General features: G+C 38.6%; 1 protein-coding gene and 1 pseudogene across 2 annotated transcripts in view; both read right to left on the bottom strand.

Annotated features, from left to right (window-relative positions):
• The window catches only part of INO80 (INO80 complex ATPase subunit), a 126,379-nt gene that overhangs the window by 40,690 nt on the left and 65,205 nt on the right, over positions 1 to 20,484 (bottom strand). For both annotated transcript variants that reach the window (XM_070583754.1, XM_070583762.1), the window contains exons 23-25: positions 19,802 to 19,895; positions 18,866 to 19,037; positions 4,775 to 4,915 (exon numbers count right to left, since the gene is read on the bottom strand). In XM_070583754.1, coding sequence (XP_070439855.1) covers positions 4,775 to 4,915; positions 18,866 to 19,037; positions 19,802 to 19,895 — 407 coding nt within the window. The remainder of the gene's footprint in view (positions 1 to 4,774; positions 4,916 to 18,865; positions 19,038 to 19,801; positions 19,896 to 20,484) is intronic.
• On the bottom strand, positions 5,750 to 14,129 carry LOC139077206 (glycoprotein-N-acetylgalactosamine 3-beta-galactosyltransferase 1 pseudogene; annotated as a pseudogene).

Below are 20,484 nucleotides of genomic sequence, written 5' to 3'. Positions count from 1 at the left end.
CATAAACGGGTTGGGGTAGAGAGAAAGCAATTGCCAGAGAGTAGTAGATTCATTTCTTGGCTAGGGTAGAAGCTATACACAAATTCTTATCTCACCATAAGGTGTAACGACACTCAAAGGCTGCCCCCCAATGGAATAGAAGGCTCCTGCCAATTTAGAAGCATACGCTTTATCCATCTTTAGTGATCTGGGTCTATTCCCAGTCTAACAAGCAGCTGTCTATTTAGATAGCTGTGAAATCATCGAATAAGGAGCCTGAGGTTACCTTTGGTTAAAATTTGGAGGCTGTGATTATCTGCGAGCCCACGTTGATAAAAATGCTAAAGGAATAAATTATAAGCAGTAAACTGCTCCCAAGAACCTTGGAGCTAGACCACGAGATGGGAAGAAATTAGGTATAAGGAGCAAGAGCAGAGGTATGGGAGAAATCAGAACATAAAACACTGGCTGTACCTAGTTAGGCAGTTCTATTGTTTCTATTGCTTCTCAGAAGTTAGACAGTCAGGAAAATCTCTCTATCTTGCTATTAAGTTTTCTATTTTCATGCTCATCAATCTTTAGGGCAATGGTTGTCAAGTTTTGTTATGCATAAGAACCATCTTGGGAGCTTATCTAAAGTGCAGATTTTGATCCAGAAGGTCTAAGGGTTCTAGCCAATAGTTCTAGGTTTTTAACAAGCACCCCAGCATCCCAAGCCGAGCCTTGAGAAATACTGTCTTGGGGTACATAAACAGTCAGTGAGCTGACTATGGGCTGCAGGTGCCTCTGCTGGAGACTAGAGGATACCAAAACCAGAGAAAGGGCATCATTTACCAATAACCACAGAACACATAACTCTGGCTTGCAGATGAAGCTGAACTAAGTTTGTTAGCGAGCAGTGCCATCTATGGTCCAGAGGTCAAACTACAAAGGGTCACAGAAAGCTGGGTCCCTGGAGCTCCAAAACCCAGTTAGGGTCTCACATAAATCAGATTACCTAGACAGCACTAGGAGCAAGTTTTGGTAATCTCCTGTCACCTTTACTCACACCAAAAGGAATTTGATCTCTTGCTTCCAAGTTATTCATTTTTTCCCACTGAAAGTTGAGCATAGGCAAATAAAGACCAAAATACAAAGCAAACGGATAAAAATTGGGTCCCTCCCTGCTATGGCTTATCCTGGCAGCAGCCCAGCAGATACTGGACTAGAGCAGACGTCCACCATCTTGGGTAGAGTCCCAGAACCTCATAATCAATAGCAGTTATACGTCCATAAAAATGGTTTAAGCAGCAGTAGTCCGGACTACAGATGTATGACCAGTTCTATGTATCTCAAACAGCATGTGCACTCTTGGATGAGTAAAGCATACTCAGGCTTTTCTAATGAGAGACTCATACTGACCAATTTTACACTCAAAGATAACTGCTTTGATGTTTATTTTTCTTTATTTTGTAGAAAAGCAGAACTTGTATTGGAATTATATATAAAGAGTTTGAGCTCATATTCTCAAGATGAGAAATCAAAGCTAGAAACTCAGCATGAAAGAACAAGGGGAGAACAGGGACAGAGAGAGGAGTTTTTTTCCTGCCTGGGACTCATTTCTAGGTACTCTTACAGTTTAAGAACAAAACAACCTTTTCCAGTTATAAACTTTCACCTATTTCTAATTTCATTTTGCTGATATCCTTCCAAGTTCAGGACTGAAAACTAGGAGGTTTGCAAGTCACAGTTCTTAGTGAAATATTTTTTAATGTTTTGATAAGCTTCTTTGGCAGGAGCCCTGGATAAAAATATATGCAGAATCATAGAATGCTATGTTGTAAGTACGTAAGCAGTGAACTCATGAAGTTCAAAAGGAGGCAAACAAGCCCATTTCTACTTAAATCGTGCTTTCCAAGTCAGCTCTATCCTAGACAGCCTCCACCCATTCTGCTAACCACAAGTGGCCTTCCTGATTGCTCAGAAGCAGGGGGAGATGAAGCATGAACCATTCTTCCCTCCCCACAAATGGAAATGCATATTCCTTTTAGTCCCACATGAGCTAACCCCTGTTTTTTGCTTGATTAACTTCCTAAACTATAGTACCTTCAGGGGCTGCCTCTTCAAGCATTCAGCGCGTCCTTCCTGAGGACATGTATATTCCTGCTCCAGCTCTAGGAAGCGTGACCGCTCCAAGCGCTGCCATTTTTTGGTAAGAGGAATTCCTGGGGTCTTAAAAGTTTCTTAACCCTGCAGAATTATTTCCTCAGCTAATGAGAAAACAGCTCCAATTTCTTAGTGGCACAGTTCTTCCTGAACTGACCCTAAAGTTTTCATAGCACATGCCAGGGAAATTAATTTGTCTTAACTCAAGGCCAGGGTCGAGGCTTCAAAGGAAACCAGTAACTCCCCACCACAGATGGGTTAGAAATAAATATAAGATAATTAAGGTATCTCATGCAATGTTACCTTATTTACACCCCAGGCCTGATCCGAAAGGTAAGAATTTGTCTATGTGTGTACAAAATATTCAGACATGTTTAAAATCCTTCTTCCTGGGGCTGGCCCTGTGGCCGAGTGGTTAAGTTTGCATGCTGCACTTCAGTCCAGGGTTTCACCAGTTCGGATCCTGGGCATGAACATGGACCGCTCATCAAGCCACGCTGAGGCGGCGTCCCACATGCCACAACTAGAAGAACCAACAACTAAAAATATACAACTGTGTACCAGGGGGCTTTGGAGAGAAAAAGGAAAAATAAAATCTTTAAAAACAAAACAAAAAAATCCCTCCTTCCAGTCCTTATGACAATGGTGTAAACTACCCCCACTTTCAGGTTTAACACATGCTACGTGAAGAAACTCTACAAACAAATGGAGGAGACTGGCTGAGTAGGAAAGGAGGATGCTGAGGAGGATCCCTTCAGCCAAATAATAAAAGCTTTCTCTTGCTTCCTGTCCGCCACCATACCTTCACACTATTATAGTCTTCTTCAAGCTACTATTTATTGTTCTTTAGAGAAACAGCAGAACCAGGCATGATAGTTTAGCCTTCAGGCTCCTCAAAAAACAATACTCAACTAGTACAGTTGGGGTATGCATGTGTGAGTATATTGGGAGAGTGGGGTTGTTCTTCAGAGATGCTGGCTACAGAGCTCTGAGTGGTACAAATGAAGAATTTTTATGTCCATAAAAGCAATTACAGTCCAAGGTAGTTCACTTTTTATTGGATCTATAAAACACTTGGAATATGGGAAGTAAAAATGTCTTGACATCCCTCTCTCAGAAATCTACATTTCCTCTTATTAAGCCTTGGTGTACACATGAGACTAGGTGAGAAGGAAACAAACCATGTAACTATGAAACCTGAAGGTTGCCTTCTATAGAAGGACTTGGCTTTAGATGTTCCCTAAGAAAAGCGCATTTCCCTGCATCAACTTAAGCTTCAAAGACCAAGACTGCTTTGGAAGAACTAGATACACACAAAATCCGAATACTTTCCGGATAGCCAATATAAATCAAAGTTGACAGGGACAAGGGAATCAAGTTCTTGTAGCACAGGACCAACAGAAAGAAATCTAGGCAGGCAAGAGTCAGGGGGACTCAGCACTATCACCTCATTTCTATTCATCATCTTTCTTTGGAATCCCTGTCAGATTCTGACCTTTGATAACTTTATGAAGTCAGAATGCAAGCTGAAAAAATAATGGTAGAAAAATATCACTAAGGAAGATTCCAAAGGCTCCACCTTCTTTGAATAGAACTGTGAAAACAGTAGACTTGCTAGAATGAGTGGAGAAAACAACATAAAAACACAGAAAGCTAGGAAACATCAGCCAGTTAGTCTCCTGGCTAACTGAAAGGTGCCCCTTAGAGCAAAAGGAAACGACAAGCTGGGAAGACAAAAACTTGCTCTTTGCTCTAGCCATGGAGTCTGGCCACCTCTCTGCTCTGTCACTCTCCCTTCATATACTTCTCCATGTCTGGCCTCGATCAGTAAGGACAGGAAAGAGAATGGAAGATGCAAGCAAAGTAACTACCACACTGTGCCAAGGCAAGCCTTTGCAGCGATGCTGTCGGCAATCACCGGAGCGCCCTGTTTTGTTACCCTCTTTATAGCAGGTACTGGGAAGGACCTAACAGCTACTCAAAGTTGAAACCACAATCCAAACTACCCCCAATCTGCAAATAAGACTACAACTGCTGAATGGCAAATACGGTGCAACAGTCACTTTTCAGAGGGAACACACTTGTGAACTGCAGTCCAGGCAGGGCTGCTGAGGAAAGGGAGCGAACACCAGACTAAGAAGTTTCTTCATGCTGGAGTGTAAAGTTTCCTTTTGTTATTGGGAGACCGTACTGAGATGATAAGGCCAGACCAAATCTCCCTCTCAATCTGGCCCCCTCCTCTGAAAACTCTCAAAAACCTCAATGCAGGTGACAAATGGCTCTCTCTCCTTTTCAAATAGTCTGTCTCTGACCCTGCTGCTGGGTGATAATTTACCTGACAGATGGTTTGTTCCCACGGCAGTTTAGAGCTCCTGACTAAATAAGAGGAACCACACAGCAGAGATGCGGTTAGTGAAAATAGCCACTCCTATCTACTATACAACTATTCTCAAAACCAACACAATTCAAAGTGAGAAGTGTTGTCTTGGGAAAGCCAGGACCATGGATGCTCCTTCTAAATACTGAGGATTTATGTGTTTCTCAAGGTCCAAACAACTTAAGACAGTCTGTTGAAGGAATGGATCCCATGAAAATTGGTTTATTTCTTCAAATACCATATATTTTGTGTCTTCCCTCTTGTGGCACTTACTCGTGGACTGGCCACACACAAAAAAGATGGCAGCTCAGTGAGCAGGCAGCAACGAAGTGAGGAGGTAGCTGATCTCCGCTGATGGATGACCTGGTCTGAGTAGCCACTCACTGCTTTACAGTGGCTGCTGAAAACCAGAGACTACAAAACAAAAATGCAAATTAGCGCCACTGACAATTATGTTTGATGTAAGCAAAACGGAAAACATACCACATATTAAACACTTGACTTAAAGACATTCTTCCTAGTGAATATTATTAATTCTAATAAACAATTAACCACTATTTAGAATCAAATGTATAACACAATCAAGGTCCATGCTAATTTCAAAAGGTGGTTTTATTAATGTACCTTAATCAAGTGCCATTCTTAATTCTACCTTTTTTCTGGAGGAGATACTGTTAATTATAGTCACAGCAAAATTTTCATTAGACAAAACATTATGTGTTTATGTAGGGGGAAGTTTGGTTCATTTGTTATACTGTGGATGCAAACTCATGTCTTGAGTTAAAAACAATGACCAACAATAATTCCCTCTTTTTCTTTAAGGCAGATCTGTTTAGCATCACATACGTGTACTAACAGTGCAGTGTAGTTCTAGCAAGTTTAGCTGTTTTACTTTGGTGACATCAATACAATATCTGTTTAGTTCCTCTACCTGACCACCATTTAAAAAATATAAATTCTTCATTTATATTACTGTACCAATACATTTTTAACAGACTTAAAGCTAATGTTAAAGATTTAATTTACAGCCATTCTTATGAAAGACTTTTTCAAGTATGGAATGTTCACACATAAAGCGTTGGTCAGTGGGAGCACAGTGTTCTATATTGCAGATGCAGTGCTTTCTGCAGTGCAATGTTAGACATTTTATCTTCAGATCTTCATTCTTGATGACTTCACTGATTTGTTTTACTGGTATCTCCAGTAAGGTAGGTTGATAACCTAATAACCACACGGATGAAGATAATACACAAGGTAGTCAAATTTATATATTGTTGTAAGGTCAAGAAAACAAACTGCACGATGAACAGCAATCAGGACCCTCTGCAGGAGAATAATAGTTCTAATTCAAGTACCAAAAGCTTCCAGTACCAAATCTCTTCAAGCTTTCCTTGTTCGGTACATATCTTCTCCGGAAGTAAATGGGTTCTTCAGGATCATAGTTTAAGATAAGCCATCTCAAGTTGTCTAGTAGGACATGTGCATCATAGTCTGCTTCCACGAACCAATAAGCATCTTCTAAACAACAGTCATGAACAAACTGAAAGGCTCTAATTGTTTCCAGCAGAGCTGGGCCATCTTCAGTGGTTTTAAATCATACTATGGAAGTCTTTATGACACTTTATTGCAACACTGGGCCCATGAAGCTTTGATGTTCTTGACCCTTTTCTCTAGCTGATGAGGTCCCTGTCATTACCCAGCAAAGAATTTTAACCTTCTGATAGAGTTTTTCAATAATATCAGTGTTCTCATCTTTATGTTGGCTAGCATCTGCCTTGAAGTTCATCCACCTCTCCAATGTTTACGTCCATCATCATGTGAATGCCTAGCGTGAGGATCATTATGAAGATTATCAGACTAGGTCTCACTCTGTTCTTCTAATACTGACTACCAAACACCTGGGAACATTACTACAAGAATCCTATTGCTGATGCATAGATGAAGGTAAAAAAATGAGCCAATATTCTTGTTTTCTGAAAGTGTATTTCTTTTTTTTTTTTTTTTTTAAAGATTTTATTTTTTCCTTTTTTTCTCCAAAGCCCCCCAGTACATAGTTGTATATTCTTCGTTGTGGGTCCTTCTAGTGGCGGCATGTGAGACGCTGCCTCAGCGTGGTCTGATGAGCAGTGCCATGTCCGCGCCCAGGATTCGAACCAACGAAACACTGGGCCACCTGCAGCGGAGCGCGCGAACTTAACCACTCGACCACGGGGCCAGCCCCCTGAAAGTGTATTTCTGACTGTCAGCAGGAGTTCCTCTTGTCCCTCCCAGGGGGAATGGAGAGAAGAGACGACACAAGTTTAGCAATCACTGCTCCTGTCATCCAGCTACAGTAGCAGTTCAGGGCTGCTAGTCGGGTGTCCACTGCCACCCAGGTGGCTGAGATAGCAGCAGTAACTGACCTAAAGACCTATGAATTCTTTACTAATTTCTAAAGAGCTGTAACTAAAGAATATCTCTGTCAGGGATCTCTTAAAGTCACTCTCATTTTAAGCATTCTCAAATGGCAAAATCCAACAGAAGTCTGTTTCTTACCTCATTCTTAGAGTATAAAGGTAAAGGATGAAAAAAACGAACATTCCCCTCAGTTATTTTCTCTTCAACACTGTAGTTATTAATAAGAAAGGGATACACCATTCACTGTAGGGAATCCTTTTAACACAGTATGTTATTTGTGATACCTTTCGGGAAAAAAATCTAAAGATAATTCAATTTCTAAGGGTGGTCATTCCCAAATTAGAACATGTTCACTTGTCTTATGTGAGCTTGGTTAAGATGGTATTCTCACTGGGAGTAACTTGTCAGGATGATTTGTAGCTTTCTAATACCGGATTAAAAAAATTAATAATTCACTAGCTCAAAATGCTCAACATACAGTCTTACCTTTGAGAAACCCTGACTACTGCCAGCATATTTTACTCAATCTATTCTTTTCTAGATTATTTTCCCTTAACATTTGTTCCATTAAATCTTCCTTAGTATAGGTGGTCCTTGGTACCACACCACCCACATTCCTTCATATAATGGCATGAACTGCTAGATAGAGAAAAATTTAATGCTTAACACAAAACACAAAGGACATCTTAAATACTATTGAGTAGGATGCTTGGCGGGGTAGGAATAGAAAAGAAGGTTCATAACTTCTTTTGTCTATTTTGGCCTAAAACAAATTAGAAAGAAAAACAGAATGTCACACTATGGGAGATGTGACTTTGTTATAACATAGTCAAAGATTTTGCTATGCTGTTTTTCCCATCCTCATGCTCTTGAACGTCTTGTTACCCTGTAGGCACTGGCAGCTGTGTGTGTCTTGCTGCCAGCACTAGAATATGCACATAGCAGTGAAGTTAGGCTTTTGCACAGAGTCTTTTGGCACCATACAAAAATCTCAGGAGAAAATAAGTAGGGCAAGATGATAGGCCGCACAGCTGCACACTTCTTGCCACAGTGTAGCACAGAAAACACACAGATGTTCCCCCTCAGATACATACTTATCCATTTAACAAGAGACCAAACTTTGCTATGTCTTGTTTAAAATTAAAAAGAATACTTATGTTAACATCAGGTCTTAATTACTTAGAAATTAACTTCCAGCTTTTGTTCTTAAAGAATACATCAAACTTAGATACACAGCAAAGGTCTCACTGTAAATGAAAGGGCGTAGTGTTTACAGATCAACTGCAAGGGCACATGGATTCTATTTTCACAGATATTTTAAGTGACCAAACAAAAAGGGGGAAAATAAAATACAGAAAAACCCTGAACACAATGGCTTCCCAGAGCTTTTCACAGGGATGCTGGCAGCTCTCATGAGCTCAGGAAATAATGACAGATACAGATACTGTAGTTGCAAATTAACATGTAGCGGAAGAGTTTTGAAAACTTCCTGTTTGGGGGATTCTTCATCAATAGCTAGTCAAAGCTCTCAAGCATTTAATTGAGAATAGTGTTTAAAACTTAAATACACACTACTCTTTTCAAAACTTTTTTTTGGTTTTTGGTGAGGAAGATTGGCCCTGAGCTAACACCTGTTGTCAATCTTCCTCTTTTTGTTTGAGGAAGATTGTCACTGAGCTAACATCTGTGCCAATCTTCTCTATTTTATGCGGGATGTCGCCACCGTATGGCTTGATGAGTGGTGCTAGGTCCGTGCCCAGGATCCAAACCTGCAAACCCAGGCCACTGAAGCAGAGTGCACAAACTTAACCACTATGCCACCAGACAGGCCATCAAAACAATTCTTTATCTTCAGATCCTTCTGTGTATTTTCAATCGCAAAATCTGAAATGCCTCCAATTTCTATAAGCTAGCTGGCTCACTAAGAGTTGTAGAGTATATAAAGCTTTCAACACATATGATGCCCAAGTAGACCATTACCATGACAACAGTTTCATTGTGCCTGAGACTGGAGACAGAATCAATGCTGGTACTCTGTGTCTGCCAATCATCATTTTTAACATGACATTTAACTGGACATAGTATAAAATCTGTTCTGCCTCCCCAAAAGATGACTAAATGATATACTTCTTAGAGATTTTGGGCTTTGCCCCTATTCTTTTAAGCAAAACAAGATTGAAAAGAAAAAAACAGACTCCTCTGTGAAACCTGCACTCTAACTAGCAAAACTGTACAAGAAAGGAGCTCTGGCCAGAGCCCACGGTGGGGAGGGAGGTGTGTGAGAACGAATTTATGAAAGTTTTCAACTAAATACTATTCCTTCTTGAAATTCTCACCAGTAAAGCAAGATGGAGCATGGTGAAATTAAGTGGAACACCAGGAACCATGGTGGCTTTTGCTCTACCAGCATCACAAGAGAAGAAAATATGAGACAACATTCCACATCAAGAAAGAGATTTTAAAAGGCCCTAAACTTCGTTCAAAACACCCCAAAGTGTCATCTGATCTGTGTCCTTAGCCTAGTTCTTGGTTCCTTCATGTTTATGTATCATCCCAAAGCCAGTATTATAAGAATAATACTTCCTTGAACTCTTAACACAGAATTCAAATTTACTATTTACCGCAGGGTGAGAACAAGGGTTTCACAGGCACATTGGGGGAAACAAACAGAGTTTCTCTCTGCCCAGATTCACTCACATCCATGGAGGAAAGGAAGAAGGGAGGATGGGGTCAGATTGCTGAATACGACTCAGGTAGCACGTGGTCTGAGATAGTTTACCAAGAACAAGATGGCAACATGGAGCTAAGTCAATGCATACTATCTGTCTCCTCAGAGGAATAATAACAAAGTCTTTTACCTTGATCTGATGATAGGAAGCTGTATTTAGGAGACAGGCGCTGGAATAATACCTACTCATCTTTATAAAACAAATGAAGGCACGGAAGAGAACAGAATAAAGGATTTTCTGCATTAAGAGGACAAAGTTGAATACGGGAAAATTAACTGAAAGCTACTTTGGTAGCTCCAAAGGAATTTTATTGGAAATTATTATTTGAATAGTACAAGAGAAAGAATCCTGACACTCACTTCCAATGTTAGCATTTTCCCCTGTGTCTTCTCTCAGGTCTGTCTACTTAAGAATAACCCCAAATTTCATTATTAAGACTGACTTTGAACATGGAATCTGGATTCAATTCAGATATTCTTTCATTAAAACTCTGAAATAAAATTTGTGTTTATGTTGCTATTAAAAAAGGGCCGCTCCATTTCCTAGTACCACAAAAGAAAGCAGAACAAGGAGGTGGAGAAACAGCATCTCTTCAGTATTACGTTTATGAATAATCAAAATTACATAATCAGAACTAAGTTGGAAAATCAAATGAAAATGCAAGATATAGAATAGAACAGAGCTTGCAATGAAAAAAAATTTGCTCACAAGGAGTTAGGGCTTATAAGCAACAAATTCCTGTTGAATTTGAAAGCCAGATATTATACTGTATTTAACATCTTCCCCAGCAGACATTTGCTGTGGCTAATAAAACTGAACAGACGGGTGACATGGAGAGCAGGGAGAGACACCAACATCCTTTCCAGTTTAAGAACTTTCATGGTGTCACAGTCAGAACCATCTATAGCCTAAGCCAAGATCTCACAACAGGGAATACCAAAACAAACTTTATAATCAAGTAACTAATATAAAAGCATCAGCCCAACAGTAAGGGGCTGTGGTCATTTTAAGATATGTCCACAAATTCTGATACTCTCACTTCAAAAGGTAAGACCCTAATTCCCCCTCCCCTTGAGTGTGGGCCAGACTTAACAACTCCCAAAACCAGGTCACAAAAGGCATTGTGGCTCCTCTTTGCTAGCTCTCTCTTAAATAACTCACTCTGGGAAAGCCAGCTGCCATGCCATAAGGACACTCAAGCAGCCAGCCCCATGGAAAAGTCCACAAAGCAAAGAACTGAGGTCTCCAGCCAACAGCCAGCACCGACTTGTCAGGCATGTAAGTAAATTACCTGGAAGCAGATCCTACGGCTCCAGTTGATTTTCTGAGCCAGAACCACCTACCTAAGCTGCTCCCAAATTCCTAACCAACAGAAACTGTGAGATATTAAATGTTTATTGTTTTAACATGCTCAGTTTTGGAGCAATTTGTTATATGGGCATAGATAACTACTATAGGGGCTAACATCCACAATGGACCCTTTCTGCAATTACTCTTGAGATTTCTAAACATTAGCTTCTTTCTGCTGGCATTCCTCACTCCAAGAAACGCCTCTAGTTCTCAGCTCAAATGCAGGGCAAAAATAACTGATGTACAATAAAATCAAGGAATAATCAAACAAGTTACCAATCCCACCCACGTTTCCCAACCTCCATGGACAAGTTAAAACTCTTCACAAAATTCTGTTTTAAATACTGAATAAGATTATACTTATAATTTTAGGCTGAAGGACATTCCCTCAGATGAGAATAGGCAAAGTTCTAAAGGGAAAACTAACACTAATACAATGTACCAACACTCACTAAGTCATTCAACAAACACTTATTTAACCTTATTTTAGGCAAAGTGCCTAAAATAACCAAGGCTACAAGGACAAGAAGGACTATATAAAATTTCCAAACATCCAAATCATGTTCTCACTTGGAGGATAAAATAGAATGAAGAGGAAAAAAAATGACAGAACTGCTTAATAGCACTTTTTTTTCATGTTAAGTTTAGTTTTGGTCTTTCCGGGCATTATAAAATATTCTTTGTCGTAGGCAAGGATCTTTCTGTTAATTACAGAGCTCCTACCACTATTCATCCGAGTTTCTACCATATAAAAAGAGCAGTTAACCACTTTCCGCATCTCTATCATCTCTCTTGCATGTTCAATTTCCCCCTTTGTTGCCTTCTTCCTTTTCAGTCTTCAAAGCCGAGTCTCCTCTCTCTTACAAACTCAACTGTGGCTTAAATGCAACTATCCCTCCTGAAATATGTTCCTATTCTTCTTTTTAACTGTCATACTTCATTACCCACTCTTACCACTTCCTAACCAGAATCTGTCCCCTGTAAATCCTTGCACCTGGGCCTTCTCTGTTCTCCCTGCACTCATAACATCAAAGAGTTCCTAATCTCATTCCTAAGTGTTTGCTTTACACTTGCTATCGAATTTGCCGTTCCCTCTGAATCCTCTCTTGAATTCTGGGTTTTGGAAATGATTGCTCCACTGCCAACGCTCACCATATACAAATCAATCAGAGTCCCTTGACCCTTTCTTTATAACCTTTTGGTTATAACCATTTCTGTTGGGTCCCAGTACCTGATACTTGGAACTTTTGCTTAATATCCTCCTTAACGTGGACCCCTGTGTCTAATCTTTCCTCATATCATACTCTGAGATTAATCTTCATCAAATACCAATGGCAGAGATCCCTACTGGAGTGCTGTAATGACCTGAGTGATTTAGTGGCCTTCCTGAAGCCATTTACCAGATAACTCCTTCCCATGGCTTGACAGTAGCCACTAAAACTTTATTCCCCCAGGACTAGCATCTGTTGAAGAAAGTAAGCCAAAAAAGGGCTGAGACTTCTGATTTAATATCTGAACCCTAATAGACTGGCATTCAAAGATTCCCACACCTTACCTTTCTGGCCCCTTTTCTCACGCTGTCCTTTATTTTGCCTCAAATCTTTAACTTGGAATATCCTTCCTCCTATCTAGATACCTACCACTCAAGAGCCAGCTTAAACAATATCATTTCTGTAAAGACTTTTTTGCCCATTTCAACCTAAAGTGATCTCCCATTCTGAACTTTACCACTAATCATCTACCATTAATCTGACAGTTAGTTATGTCTTCTTTCAACTCTTATCCTGAATCACTTTTATTTTTAAAGTCTTTTTAAGTTTGTATATGCATGAATGATTTTTCAAACCAGAAAACAGGGACCATGACCGTTAACACACCTTGCCCAGAGTAGACACTGGTGCATGACAGGTTTGTAAACATTAATTACATGTGCCTTCTCTCTGCAGGAGTAGACTGACATTTGGAGGAGGCTATTCTGAAGGCAGCCTGGACCAGAGGAAAAAAGGAGAATTAGACACAACATTCAACCATTAAGCAGGACCACATTTTGCCACTGGAGATTCATTCAATCGATAAGCTGTTCTGACATACATCAATGTGCCCATTCACCCAATCCCACTGACACTTGAGATCAAACAACTGAAAACAGCGTAAGAGTGAAGCATATGTGAAAAAAAAGGGAGTACTTTCTCCAGCTAATATTGGGTCCTCCCCTCTATCACCATTCCTTACTAGATTAGGCTTCAATTTACCATCCAGATCAGTGGTCTCCAAAGAAAGCAAATGCAAATTTCACAATGTAAATAACATTAATATGTTAGTACATGTATATCATTTTAAAGGAAATAATACATTGGTACTGGTGACATGGATTAAGAATGTTTTAATAACGGGGACATAATCAAAAAACATTTGGGGACCACTGGCCTACACTATTCATATTGCTGATAAGAAGTTTAAAATAAGATTTATAAGCTGATTCTAACATTTACATGAAAATGCCAAGGCCCAAGAATTGTCAAGGCAATATTGAAGAAAACAAAGGTAGAGGACTATGCTACTAGTTATCAAGAATTATTATGAAGCTATAGCTATTAATATAGGGTGGTGCTGGCTCAAGGACAGACAAATGGACTAATGGAACAGAAGAGAGCCCAGAAACAGACCTACACATATGCAGGCACCTGTTCAACAAAAGTGACGCTGCAGTGCAGTAAGGATGGTCTCTTTAATAAATGGAGTTGAGTCAAGTGGATATGGATATCTATATGCAAAAAAAATGACAAAAAACCCGAATTCCTTGTGTAAATCTGAAGGCAAAAGGAAAATAAAAAAACTTTTTGAAGAAAGATACAGATTATCTTCACGACCTTGGTATAGGCAAATATTTACTCAACAGGACACAAAAAATGTTAACTACTTAACAAAAGACACCACTGAGAGCAAAAAACAAAGCTACAGAGTAAAAGATGTCTGCAATACATAAAGAACTACAAATCACTAAGAAAAATACAGACAGCCTAATAGAAAAATAAGCAGAGGTGTTGAATAGGCATTTCATAAAGGAGGTTATCCAAATGGCCAATAAGCATTAGAAAAGGTTATTCATATCGTTATTCATAAGGCAAATGTAATTTAAAGCCACAATGAGATACCACACAGAAGGGCTAAAATGAACAGGAAACAACATCACATTCTGGAAAGGACATGAAGCAACTAAAACCTCTTGCACACTGTTAATGGGAGTGAAAAGTGGCGCAATTGCTTTAGAAAATTGTTTGGCATTATCTATTAATGACGACCATACGCATACCCTTTGGCCCAGTAATTTGACTACTAGATATACACCCTAAAAATGCACATGAATTTTCACCCAAAGGAGTGTAATGTTCATAGCAGCACTATTTGTAATAACAAAAGCTAGAAACCACCCAAGCATTTGCCTGCAGTAACTCTTGTGGGGAGGGCAGTGCAGAGGAACAGTGAATGGAAGTGGGCATGAAGGGGCTTCTGAAGTAGAGTTCTGGTAGTGTTTTGTGAAGTTATCAAGCTGTATGTACACTTATTATTTGTGCACTTTCTTATATGCATGTTAATATCTCTAGAAGGACAGTCAAGGCAACAAGAAAAAAGGCTTAAAATTTTTAACATATCATACCTATTACTTCTCCCTGTCTCTCTAATCTACCTGGCCTGTTTATCTGCTAAAGGAAAACAAATGGTCATCTTTTCAGAATCAAGTTAGCTGCTTAGAATCATGAGTTCAAATAGTTACTAATTAATTTCGTTAGAAAAAAATGTTTTTAGGGGCCAGCACGGTGGCGCAGCGGTTAAATTCACATGTTCTGCTTTGGTGTCCCTGAGTTCACTGGTTTGGATCCCAGATGCAGAGCTACGCACTGCTTGGCAAGCCATGCTGTGGCAGGCGTCCCACATATAAAGTAGAGGAAGATGGGCACGGATGTTAACTCAGGACCAGTCTTCCCCAGCAAAATGAGGAGGATTGGTGGCAGATGTTAGCTCAGGGCTACTCTTTCTCAAAAAAAAAAAAGAAAAAAATGTTTTTAAACCTCCCTAATAACTTAGTTAGGGGTACTGGTTATCACTTTCGAGTTGTCTTCCTACACCCTCAAGCTTTAAAAATGGACCCCACATTTATATGTTGGTCCTTTTCTAATCTTTCAAGACTTTTCTTGTTCTACCTGAGTTTCTAATTCACCATAGGAACTACAGAAAATACCTCTCGAGTTATATTTTCAGGACATTTGCTGAAAATAGTTGTAAGTCTGTTTTCTCTGAAAATAAAAAATTTTCTAATTCCACAGTAGTAGGATTCCTATTTAAGCAGAGGTCTTTCACAGGATTTGTAAACTGTATTAACAACGCCAGAAGTATTTTTGTAGACAATGACAGCAAGCAAGTCACATCAGGAATGAAAGACACAAAGCACACACGATGAATTTATCCCATAAAAAGCAACAAAAAGAAACCAAGACCTTGTTTTTAAAACTAAGCGACAAATTCAAACATCAGCACAAAAGATAATTATTACATTTAAGTCTCAGCACTCCTGTCCATATTTGATGAGTTATCTTTTTTAAGAAAGACTCATTTTTTTCAATCATGTTTTTTAAAAAAACTGAAAACTGGCAGGATCAGAGTAGATTATGAAATTTGGAAGTGTGGTTTTGACGTATGTATGTATGCTAAAATATCATGCATCTTAAGTTTTAACATTAACTTTATTCTCAATTAATGAATTTTGCTTATCTGTTCTAAAGGATTAGGTGTCCAAAATTTCCTTCTCTTTTTTGCAAAACAGACAAAACACCAAAGTTCTCTAGAGACATGTTTCTTGAATAAGGAAAACTCAGTTCAGAGAAACCAGTGTGAGAAACAGCATGATAGTACTGATAGGCATATTCTAACAAAGCTGTTCTGGGGGATAGTTGTCCCCATAATAAATTACTTCGCTCAAGTTTGAATCAGTTGGTTCTTTCAAAATTATTTATTTGTAACTATCTTTAAATACCGGGGATATAACAGGTACATAGCAGAAACTGAGACACAGATAGACCTAGTTGCTAACTACATGTCAGGGTAACTGCAATGCAATGTGAATACTGCTCTCTGAGGGACTTCTAGTCTTCTCTTTCATATTCAGAAAGCGAGATTCTGTCTTAAGTCCCAAAATGTCAGTTTCTTTCCTTTCTTACTATTAAAAAGAATGATCCAGAATCTTCTACATTGTGACTCTCTTTATCTAGTCCTCTGGCTATTTTAATATTGTGCATTCGTCCAGTGCTTTGTATTTTTCAAACTGTGAATAGTAAGGGTCATGAAATTAATTTTCAGTAGGTTCCAACTAACATTAAAAAAATAATCATAGGGGTCGGCCCCGTGGCCAAGTGGTTAAGTTCATGCACTCCACTTCGGTGGCCCAGGGTTTCATCCGTTTGGATCCTGGGCACAGACATGGCACCGTTCATCAAGTCATGCTGAGGTGGCGTCCCACACAACACAACCAGAAGGATCTACAACTAGAATATACAACTACGTACTTGGGGGCTTTGGGGAGAAGAAGAAGAAGAAAAAAAAGATCGGCAACAGATGGTTAGCTCAGGTGCCAATCTTTAAAGAAAAATAAAATAAAATAGTCGTAAAAGAAAAAATCGGGGTGTGCTTATATGAGGTTAAGTGTTGTTTTGTAAATACTTTGTTTTAAAAGTTTATGTACGTGTATGTAATATTTGGTATGTCTACACACATACAGATGGTGATGTAAAATATTCTTGACCTGAGTCATGATCACACTTCAAAAGTCACAAATACAATGGGCTTTGTTATATTTTTATTAACTGTTACACAGGGAGCTTCAACAAAATAATTCTTTATTCAGAACCTGGGCTAACCTTTAAGGCTAGATACCATATAAAGATCATTCTGCTTAGTTGAAAGCAGAGATTTCTTAGAATAGATAGATAATAAACTCTGGCAAAATACATTGCCTAGCTGCTATCTCAGTATATGTAAGTTGGAGATAAGGATAATAAGACCAAAAGCAGAACAGTGTCTCTAAACATGTATGATTAGCTTTCAGCTACCTATGGCCCACTGGCTCAATAACTCAGGGTACATTCTAAGCCACTACAAAAGTAAATGTCTATCCACAACACAAAACAAAATTAAAGAAGAGGAAATGGAAGTGAATCTAACTTCTATTAGGTAAACTTGAAGATTTCACTGCCAATTTCCCATAAAGCACACTGTCCACATCTGCATTTCTCAGGAAATTCATTAATTCATACAAGGATGTCACTGATTAGTTGCTCTGAATTTTCAGAAACAGAAGAATACAAATAAATGATGCACATCTTTGAGTGTTAAGTAAGATGCAGGTGTCTACACAATAGGGCATAATAAACCCTTGGGAGGATGGTACTTTCTGTACCAAAAATAAAAGTGGTAAATTCCTAACTGTATTAACATACATTACTAAGTGGTCTATAGGAGATTAAGCAACTCTTCATCAGGAATGTCAATATTTCACTAGTAGGAAGTCACCCTGCCACCAGTCACTACATTATTCCAAATATGTTGGAACCCAATTCTATTCTCCTTTTGTATTACTGATCTCATCTCCAGAATCCAAAAAAGTACAAGGAGCAAAGCTTGAGAAACCAACTGGGAAAATCGAAAAGGAGGAAACCATATAGGCTCTTCAGTGTACCAGGGACAAACACTAGATCCAGCCGAAGAGCAGCCTGCATTCAATAGTAGTTAACCATAAGACTAAGGAGTCATTCAATTTTCTAGGGGATGCAAGGAAAATGTCCTTCCTTCTAAATTTTTAATCCAGTTAAAGGATGATAATAAATAAACATACAAATCTCTTCTCAAAACTCTCCAGCATTACCCATTTCATTTGAATAAACTTATAATGCTTAGCAACAACTTATGAGGCCCATATGATCTGGACCTACCTCTAAAACCTTATTTCCTGTCACTTTCCCCCTCACCTACTCTACAATGGCCAACGATTATATGAAAAAGTGCTCAACATCATTACTTTTCAGGGAAATGCAATTTAAAATCACTATGAGATACCACTACAAATTCAAAGAAATGGAATATACATATACGTGATGATGCAAGAATCTCATTCCTGGATCTAAACCACAAAGAAATTAGTACTTATGTTCATCAAAACACATGTACAAGAATGTGCATAGCACTTTTATTCATAACAGTCCCAAACAACAAGCAACCTAAATATCACCAATAGTAGAACAGATTAATAAATTGTGGTATTCACACAATGGAACACTTCATAGCATTAAAAAAGAATGCTATAATGCAACATGGATGAATCTCAGATATAATATTGAGAAAGAAATCAGACATAAGAGTCCATACTGGAAAATTCCATTTACATAAAGTTCAAAAACAGGAAAAAATAATCTGTGATGATAGAAGCAGAACAGTGATTACCTTTATTTGTTGGTTTGTTCTAACTAGAGGCATTAAATGAGAAGAAGCATGAGGGAGACTTCTGGGTGTTGGAAATGTTCTATACTTTAATCTAGGTAGTTGTTACACAAGTACATACAGATGTAAAAACTTAGAGGGTTGTACAATTACGATCTGTGTACTTTACAATAAAGTTATAAGCAGTATATATATTAAATACATATACATACACACATATAATTATATACATACAAAACACGTTTATTAAATATAGTAAGTCATAACAATACCCTGCTCCACTCCTGTGAGAACTTTTCGGCTCTTTTAGGCTATCATTTACTTTACTATTACTTTTACTGATTCAAAGAAAAGGGAAGACAGTACTACATGGGTAACTGGTGCTGAAATAATTGCTTACCTTTAACAAAGGGCAGCTGCAAAGGTTGGGAAAGGAGAGTGGAAAATTAACCCCAAGAAGGAAATCCTTGTTCCTCAGGTATCTCTGCTGGCTCTCCCCTTCTGGCTCTCCCCAGCAGCGCAGCTGATGGAGCCTGTAGGAGGCTTTCAGAGACAGGAAAAGAGCTAACCATCTGAAACAAACCACAGCAGACATGCTTATTCAGTGCTCCATGGCGGTTTGAGGGTAGTTCATAGCAGCGAGGAACCTTCTCTCTCCTTATCATGTTTCTTTTGTAAATCTTGAGCGTTTTAGAAGCAGTTCTTTCCTACTTGCAGATAAAGCTGTTTCATACTTTTGTTCTATAAATTCTACCTTTGGCATGACTTGGTTTGCTAATATGAAAACTAAAATCCTCCGTAAAGCTCCTCTTAGTGTTAAGAATGTTCAACTCTATCACAGAAACTATCATAAAAATATCCTCATATTAGGGAGACAGCCTTTCCTAATGAGGTCACTATCTATTACATAAATACAAAGTAATAAAATAAGTGAAAGCCATTATTCCAAAGAAAAGGAACATAGAACTAAGTTTCCCAGAACACTTAAGGTGGGCTATGCTGCAGTCACTACTAACTAAAAGAATCATCAGCCATCACTCGCCCTGTAGAAGAAAAGAGAACATGGCACTCTAACTAGAAATTAAGAAAACTTGAAGACTTTCTGGTAGCATTTGGGAGAAGAACCTAGTTTTTATTTAACGTATATCATGAAGAATCATGCAATTATTAAATTACCAAAACTGTTATTCCCTTATAAAATTTTTATTTTTAATTAATAGGAAAAGAATGAGAGGCTAAGATGATATAATATTAAATATTTAATTTCACAGTATTTAACCTTTGTCCCTGTTTATTTCCAACTGCTCTCTCATCAAACAGTGAACAAACTTCTCACCTGGCCAAAAGTCCCTGAAGCATGAGGTTTGCCATTTCTGCTGGAGATACATCAATAAAGCGAAGGAAAGAGAAACAGCTTTCTTCATTAACACCTGGAATATCAAAGGATAAAGTTAAACCTAGTAGCAAGCCAAGAGACAATACTCAACTAAAGCTTGCTGAACTGCTGACTTTTGACTTAAAAATCAAAAGATATTCTAAAGGTTCCAATCCAGCCACTTTGATGGAAGTCCTATTCTTGTACTACAATCACAAGTACAAGAGGCAGACCTATAAGATATGGCATATATGGGCCAGAGTGGAGCTGGCTCATCAGTTACCTTTCGGGTTTTGGGATCCTTGGCTAACTGCCTTTCTTTTTATCATGCCAGGAAAAAGAAAAGGAAAGGAATGGACAGAGGCGAAAGATTCTGAACCTTTGCCTTAATGCTTTTGACAATGCTCAAAATTCAGCAGTTTCTTTTCCTTAGACTAAGGAGGGGGGAACTGACTAAGTCACATTAATAAGAATCCTGCATTATTCTCTCTGTCAAGTTTCAAGGGTGTAAGAAATTCTTAAGAGGTGCGTATAAAACAAAGATGGAAGGTCAATGTAATAAGTTTTAATTGCTTCCTGTTATAGCCACAAACCATAGCATCTATAGATGAAGACAACTAATATACTTAAATCTTATCAAGATT

Source organism: Equus przewalskii, chromosome 1, assembly GCF_037783145.1.
Source record: "Equus przewalskii isolate Varuska chromosome 1, EquPr2, whole genome shotgun sequence".
NCBI lineage: Eukaryota > Metazoa > Chordata > Mammalia > Perissodactyla > Equidae > Equus > Equus przewalskii.
This window is presented reverse-complemented; position numbering and strand designations above follow the sequence as displayed.